Source organism: Topomyia yanbarensis, chromosome 2 (genome assembly GCF_030247195.1).
Source record: "Topomyia yanbarensis strain Yona2022 chromosome 2, ASM3024719v1, whole genome shotgun sequence".
Classification (NCBI taxonomy): Eukaryota; Metazoa; Arthropoda; class Insecta; order Diptera; family Culicidae; genus Topomyia; species Topomyia yanbarensis.
Genome location: NC_080671.1, coordinates 404,702,184 through 404,709,982, shown reverse-complemented (window position 1 = coordinate 404,709,982; position 7,799 = coordinate 404,702,184). Strand labels below are relative to the sequence as shown.

Genomic DNA, 7,799 nt, shown 5'->3' with positions numbered 1-7,799 from the left:
TGAACCGTTTGTTTTCGCACTGCTACCCACGATGGTGGCTAATGTTAGGGGAATTAATGGGAAGTTGCAGGAGGGAAGAATTCTAATCGATTCCGGATCTCAACCATCGCTTATCACCGAGACCTGTACCGAGTGCCTTGGACTTAAGCGTATGAATGCTACTGTGGAAGTCACAGGTGTCGATGGGAAAGTAGTCGGAACCACCGCCGGCATGGTCAAGCTCGTGATTTCATCGCGTATCGATGAGAAAGCAAAGCTCGCCACTCAAGCGTACGTTATGGGGAAGTTGACAGAAACTCTGCTGTACCAACAATTTAACGCATCAAATATGCCGTATTAGGAGGGTCTTAAACTAGCTGATCCGCAATTCAACATACCAAGCTCACTAGACATCATACTGGGAGCAGAGGTCTTCCTGTCCATACTTCAAGTGGGACAGATCAAGGATAACAACTGGTATTCATGTGACACAGCGTTTCATTTTCCAACAACCTGCGTCGGAATGTTGACATCGATCGCACTCTGCGACTATTCTGGGAAGACAAAGAACTTCCAAATTCAAAGCTTAGGACATAGGAAGTTAGTCAGGGTCATCGAACATTTCGATTCGACTGTCACACGTTCGAAGGAGGGTCGCTTTATTGTCAGATTACGACTAGACAATTCAAAGCTTTAGAATCACTAGCCGCAGATACCAAACGCATCATTGCCATTGAACGCAGATTTTAAAGGGATGCAAACTTGAAGGAGAGATACGCAGCGTTCATGAACGAGTATCGAAAATTGGGTTACATGGAAACGGATCCTGACTATACCCAGTCTTGTTACTTGCCACATCACGGGATCGTGAAAGAGGATAGCTTTACGACCAAATTCCGAGTCGTTTTTGATGGTTCTTGTACCACGACTTCCGGAGTAGCGCTCAACGACATACTACTGAATGCACCCAACGGTAATGCAGACATACTCGAAGCACTATTGAGGTTCAGGTCATATCCGGTGGTATTTGCAGCGGATGTTGAAAAAATGTACCGCCAAGTGTTGGTGTATTCCGAGGACACATTGTCGCATTGTCTGGACAGGTTCATCAGATAAACCGATTCAGCACTTTTGTTTACTCACGGTGGAAGAATTAAAGAATTCTGGATTCCTTGCGATGTCAGAGCTGAAGAAGGCAGCAGAAGCATACGAACCGCAGTATCCAGTTGCGACGGAGCGGATCAGGTATCACACCTATGTCGAGATTCTACATAGCGCAGGACTCAGCGAGACAAACTCAATAACGATCCTGCCCAGTGCCAGCAAACTAACTACCATTACCAAAAGCGCCACCACTGAAAAAAAACAAATTCCGATGAAAACGGCTTTAAAACAGCGGCCCATTAGAACATAAAACAAATTATCACCCTTTTTCTTGTTTACGACGAATTCAGCATTCGTTCGAAAAAGGTTTGTATTCCCGTTTACGACAGCAAAATCAAATGGGCTTGCTATTCGTTCGAATCGCTTTCGAACGAATCTCGCATTCATCGTAAACAAGAATAAGGGTGTATAATCTCCAACCGTAAACAGCATGAAAGCAGTACCGATGACGACACGAACGTAAACGACACGGGAAGATAATGCAGACGGACACACCACCAAGTTGCAGAGGACAACACAGCTAATGTATTATCGCCTAGAAAAAGGGTCTCAACACTCAGCAGCAAGCTGCGTTTACAAGACTCAACGGATAAGCAGTATCTTGTGTTGTTTTATTTTTGCATCTTGTAGAAACACGAAAGATCCACAGCTCAGTTATGCTAACTCATTAAGTCTTAAAAATAAACAAAAAAAAAATAAAGCTTAAAATGAAATTCCACCGCATTTTTTCGATTTGAAACATTTGAAAAAATGGGAAGTGATTAGCCAAATGTTAGGGAACAATCGCTCCAACCGATGTAATAGTTTAGAGTAAAATATAGGGAAAATATATTTTTGATGAATAATAAATACAAGTTTTCGATGGTTATTTTAGTTATAAAAACTTTATTTCATCGTCTCATACATCATTTGTTAATTCGTTTACCATCGCTCATTCACGATTTCACTGCTAATTTTATTCTAGTTTTTGATGCTCTCGAACTCACTTTCCTGTGCTGCAATATGGTTCCTATATTATTTATTTATCTGAAATGAATCACGCACACTTACATACAATCAGTCGATGGTGAGAAAGGAAAAGATTCCAGCAAGAAACTAGGAAAATTCTTGACTTCAGACTTTCTCAAAAAATAAACGATCATTACGTGGTTTGTGACAGTCACAGTTGGTTTGTAATGCCCGAAGGTGATTCTACTACAAATGAAAGCGAATCTTTTTTTTCACGGGCTACCTTAGCAGAGAATTAAGACAACAATAAATTAGACAAATCAACGTCTTGCTCGTAAATGTAGTTCTTAGTGTTGTTCTTTAAATTAACTTTTTTTTTGTTTCTTTCCCATCTGAAAAATGAGATGAGAATCTAACGCGCTTATTACACGAACATTCGATCCCGTTTTCCACTCGCTCATACTGTCGGAATTCTTGCTACAGTATTCTTTATCTCAAATACTATGAATAGTATTGAGGGCACTCCCTAACGGACCTCTACCATACCCTTTTTTGCCATGTTGATCGAGTGGTGAAGGGGGGCTAACAAACTAGTACGAAGGACTAATAGACTACGCTATACACGAAATAGCCGCTCACAGTTCATCCTTGAGATCATCATCATCTCCAGCCGCTGGTGGTGGCGCACCTCCACTACTGGCGTACAGTTTGGCAATGATCGGCTGAACGACATCCTCAAGCTCCTTCTTCTGTTTTTTGTAGTCCTCCGCTTCGGCGTCCTGGTTCTCGTCGAGCCATTTGATCTTTTCATCAATCACTTCCTCCATCTTGCTCTTGTCGTCATCGGAAAGCTTTGCGCCCAATTTATCCTTATCCCCAATTTGATTCTTCAGACTGTAGGCATAGCTTTCCAGCTCATTACGAGCTTCGACACGTTCCTTCAGTTTCTTATCATCATCAGCGAAGCGCTCGGCATCCTTGATCATACGGTCGATGTCATCCGGAGTCAGTCGGTTCTGATCGTTAGTGATGACGATCTTTTCCCGATTACCAGTTCCCTTATCCTCGGCCGAAACCTGCAGAATACCGTTGGCATCGATTTCGAAGGACACCTCAATCTGTGGGATACCTCGTGGAGCCGGTGGAATGCCAGTCAAATCGAATTTACCCAACAAATGATTATCCTTGGTCATTGGACGTTCACCTTCGTACACTTGAATGGTGACAGTGTGCTGATTGTCCGAGGCAGTGGAGAAGATTTGAGACTTCTTCGTTGGGATGACAGTGTTGCGAGGGATCAATTTGGTCATGACACCTCCGACGGTTTCGATACCCATAGTCAATGGGTTGACGTCCAATAGAACGATGGCTTCCGTATCCTGTTCGCCGGATAGTACACCAGCCTGAACAGCAGCTCCATAAGCGACGGCTTCATCGGGATTGATACCACGGGATGGTTCCTTGCCGTTGAAAAATTCTTTAACCAACTGTTGAACCTTAGGAATACGGGTTGAACCTCCGACCAGGACAATCTCATCAACGTCTTTCTTATTCATGTCAGCATCTTCCAGAACCTTCTGTACAGGCTTCATGGTGGAACGGAACAGATCCATGTTCAACTCCTCGAACTTGGCACGGGTCAAGGTCTCGCTGAAATCATCACCCTCATAGAACGACTCGATCTCCACGCGGACCTGGTGGCTGGAAGACAAAGCACGCTTGGCTTTCTCGACTTCACGACGCAGCTTCTGAACAGCTCGAACATCCTTGCGAATATCTTTGCCTCGCTTCTTCTTGTACAGCTTGATGAAGTGATCCATTACACGCTGATCAAAATCTTCGCCTCCCAAATGCGTATCTCCGTTGGTAGCGACGACTTCAAACACACCGTTATCAATTGTTAGCAGGGATACATCGAAGGTTCCGCCACCCAGATCAAACACCAGCACGTTCTTTTCGCCATCCTTTTTGTCCAGGCCGTAGGCAATAGCAGCAGCCGTAGGTTCATTGATGATACGCATTACATTCAGCCCGGCGATAACACCGGCATCCTTGGTAGCCTGACGCTGAGCATCGTTGAAGTAAGCCGGCACGGTAACAACAGCATGGGTAACTTTCTTGCCCAAATAAGCTTCGGCAGTTTCCTTCATCTTACCCAACACCATCGCAGAAATTTCCTCCGGAGCAAACACCTTCTCACCCTGACTAGTGGACACCTTGATGTGTGGTTTGGAGTTCTTCTCCACTACCTTGAACGGCAGCAGTTTGATATCCTGCTGAACGGTCGAATCGGTAAAGTCACGTCCAATCAGTCGCTTAGCATCAAACACGGTGTTCTCCGGATTGGTGGTCAGCTGGTTCTTGGCGGCATCACCAATCAGCCGTTCACCGTCGGCAGTGAAGGCCACATAGGACGGAGTGATTCGATTACCCTGATCGTTGGCAATGATTTCGACGCGTCCGTTCTTGTACACACCCACGCAGGAGTACGTGGTTCCCAGATCGATACCGACGACTGTTCCGTAATCTTGTTCCTTCTTCTCTTCTGCGGCGGTGCAGCTTAGCACGGCCAGGGCGGCCACCAGGGCCAACGGTATTAGCAGCTTCATTGTGGGGACTCTGGAAGGAAAGACGGGTTGAAAATGTTTATTAAACATGTGCAGGTTTATTGGGATTACGTTTGAAAGTGGGTTTTGCCCGTACGGTGTTATTTGATGTCTGCTTTCAAAGAAAAAAAACCCGATAGTGTTGAATTCTGAATCAGGTTCGCGATATGAATGTTATACCAGGTGCACTAGTCATAAGTTTTAAAATTTAGAGACAAGTCACCTGTGCAGTTATGGTTTCTACACACATACAAAGTTGTAATTGTAATTTTATTGAATACGGTTTTCTGTTGCTTTGCACCTAGTATCAGGACAAGTTCAAATAAAAAGTTCAAATACAAATTTGTCGATTTAGGCCCAATCTTTGTCAGTTTATAAACGGTTAATTTTGCATATCTTCGTCGATTTCTAACACCATAGCAACTACAAAAGAAATCAAAGAACAATAAATAAAAATTAAAGGAATAAGAAGTCAGTAAGCAGAAGCGATGCGTGAATAAAAATGGGCCACGTCAGACGTTCTCTCGGGATGTGTTACGTCTCTCCATTTTTACCACGGTCACCGCTATAATCTCTATGGTCTGTGAACACTATAGAAACTCGTGGTATTTGAACATTGAAATAAAAGGAAAAATGCTGTTCAAATTAATACTCAGTTCCAGACAAGTCCCTTTATATGACAACTTGTCGAAGATATGTGCCACATGTAACAGTACCGTTAGTTTTTTCGACGCCTATTTAGCACTAAAAGGTGTGACCCACATCTGACTTTTCCTCGGTTACCAAGGCTCAAATCAACCGCGTAAAATCACAATAGTGCAAACACGATTTCACTTTTTACGGTATAGAAGAGTATTTACACAATTTTTGACTTTCCAGAAATAAACCGCACCAGTAAAATCTTTCTAAAAAAATCCTGTTACCTTTCCAAGCTCTCGATTGAAACAGAAAAGACAGACATACGAGACTGCATATAACTGGTCATCGGAGAGTCCAAGCAACGACCGGGAGAGAAGAACACGTCAAGCTTTTTCGCTCACGAATCATTTTTGCAAATGTAGTAGTGAAATCGCTGCCATGTTAAACAAGTCGATATCTAATCCAGGGGAGAACGTCGTTTATTTATCGAATGAAAGCTGATTTTGAAATAATCATCAACCAATGTTGGATATTAATAAAATGAAATCATAAAACTATGGACATGTTATTACTGTTCCGAAATGATTTAATATAAATTTACAACTTGTAATTTGTTGTTTCTCGTGGCAGTTAATTGTACTAACAAAAAATGATGGCAAAATTCAAGTTCTTTACAACACAAATTCACGTATTCGTAATGTATATGGCTAAAATAAAAAGCTGCCACGGATCACAATATTGGTTTGCATCCGACATTTACTAGATTAAGTATAAACATTCACGGCCAATTTCTTCACTGGATGAAAACCGGTTTTCGCTGACAACCAGTTTTCAGGTTGCTGGTAATCAATTAGCCCAAAACTGGTTTTCATCCAAGTGAAGAAATTGGCCGTCATAGTTTTCAATTATAAGCTCAGAAATCAACCACGCCAGTAACTGGATATAAGTTATTTTAGTCGTCCTTGCGCATAAAAATTCTTCCCGGACCGGCTTTTTTTTAAATCGAAATCTAGTCATCTACGCTAATGACTTCTTTCTTTTATCCTTTTGGTTTATTCGTAAGCTTATCCAGTCAAGTGTTTTGAATATATATGGTAAATATAAAACTGTTGATTCTCTATGCCGATCCACAATTATTATGGTGAAAAATTTATTATTGTATGCTTTACGAATTGCACCGAAATCAGGAAAAACACCTGAGAGGAGAAATTAAAGCTCGGCAGTTCAATATTCTACCAAATAGAAAATTAATCATGATTCCAATCGTAAAATTTCATTCTGACTACTGATATTTTATAAATGTTTATTCATTTATAAATAACTGACAGATTCACTTATATTTCCCGAGGGTCTGCTTCGAAGAGAAGCAAAGGCATAAGATTATTGGTGGTAAACTCTTTAAAAAGCTCAGAAAGCTTGAAAGTGGTAACTTTATATTCAGATTAATTTGTTTCAATTTAGTTTTCATGTCTTTTGATAGCCATGCAGTATTTACATCATGTCGATTCTACCAATCGTAAAATCAAAACTCTAATTTAACGTATGTAAATACCTTATCTGGTATCATCTTGTGTTTTCACGTCATTTTGCAGTTTGACAAAACCATAATAATTGACGACATAATTTGATGTTGGAAAATCTCTGAGAACGAGCATTGGAAATCCCTCGATATTTCCACGTCTTTTCGAAAAGGTCCTCTAGCTATCGGATACAACTCGATACCTATATCTCGCACACGAAAGCAGTCATAAAAAAGTGAGATACATTCATGCGCACAAATACTTTTCTCAGTTGAGGGAAATTTTCTAGAAACAAATTATCCCGTAGGAAAATTCTCGAAAACACCACTAGATTCGACTGATAATAGAATAATTCGAGTCCGATTCAGAACCAAAACTTTACACCTTTTAAAGACAAAACACTGATTTACAACACGCATGTTAATTATACCACTTACATTCCACAGCACAGCCTCGTTTTATGCGTTTACTCTATATCACAATAATCACAGAAGCTTCGTATTTTCCAAAAATCCGAACTTGGAAGACGACAAATCCCGTTAGTTTACGTCCCTTTGCACTATATATGAGAACCTTCTCTTTAATTATTCCTCCGGTAACTTCTACTTGTTTGAACAATACTTTCAAATAACGCTCTTCACTTTTCTGTTGTTCGAATGATACTACACAGTTCGGTCGCTCCGGCAAATAAATAAATCCCCCCGTCTCTCTGGGTACAGCCGTAGCGTAGCCGGTTTTCGTGGACCAATCCGAGCGCACCACGACCGGCTCAAATGTGAGTGCGTGGTGTACATTTTTTTTGAGAGAGAAGAGAGAACATTCAAGAAGAAGATTATCAATGAACGTCTGATATGAATGGATTTGCCGAGGGCTGAGGTGAATACTATTTTGGTTAGGTGAACGGTGAAACACCAATACGTTAGCTATAGTGCAATGTTCGCTG

General features: G+C 41.4%; 1 protein-coding gene across 4 annotated transcripts; it reads right to left on the bottom strand.

Moving 5' to 3' along the window:
- Positions 1-1,998: 1,998 nt before the first annotated feature.
- Positions 1,999-7,551, bottom strand: LOC131684998 (endoplasmic reticulum chaperone BiP). Of its 4 annotated transcripts, none has more exons than XM_058968324.1 (2): positions 7,294-7,551; positions 1,999-4,710 (listed from the first exon to the last, which is right to left on the bottom strand). In XM_058968324.1, exon 2 carries the CDS (start codon positions 4,698-4,700, stop codon positions 2,727-2,729), a length of 1,974 nt encoding a protein of 657 aa, XP_058824307.1. In that variant the 5' UTR covers positions 4,701-4,710; positions 7,294-7,551; the 3' UTR covers positions 1,999-2,726. The 4 variants fall into 4 exon arrangements, with proteins under 4 accessions (XP_058824307.1, XP_058824305.1, XP_058824309.1 ...); XM_058968322.1 differs by lacking the exon at positions 7,294-7,551 and adding an exon at positions 5,621-5,696; XM_058968326.1 differs by lacking the exon at positions 7,294-7,551 and adding an exon at positions 5,414-5,553.
- Positions 7,552-7,799: the final 248 nt, after the last annotated feature.

Excerpts from the sequence above, each read along its gene's own strand:
- LOC131684998 (XM_058968322.1), bottom strand. The coding sequence starts at position 5,682 with ATGACCAGTTATATGCAGTCTCGTATGTCTGTCTTTTCTGTTTCAATC. Across the intron at positions 4,711-5,620 it reads TCAATCGAGAGCTTGGAAAG|AGTCCCCACAATGAAGCTGC; the intron begins GTAACAGGATTT and ends CTTTCCTTCCAG.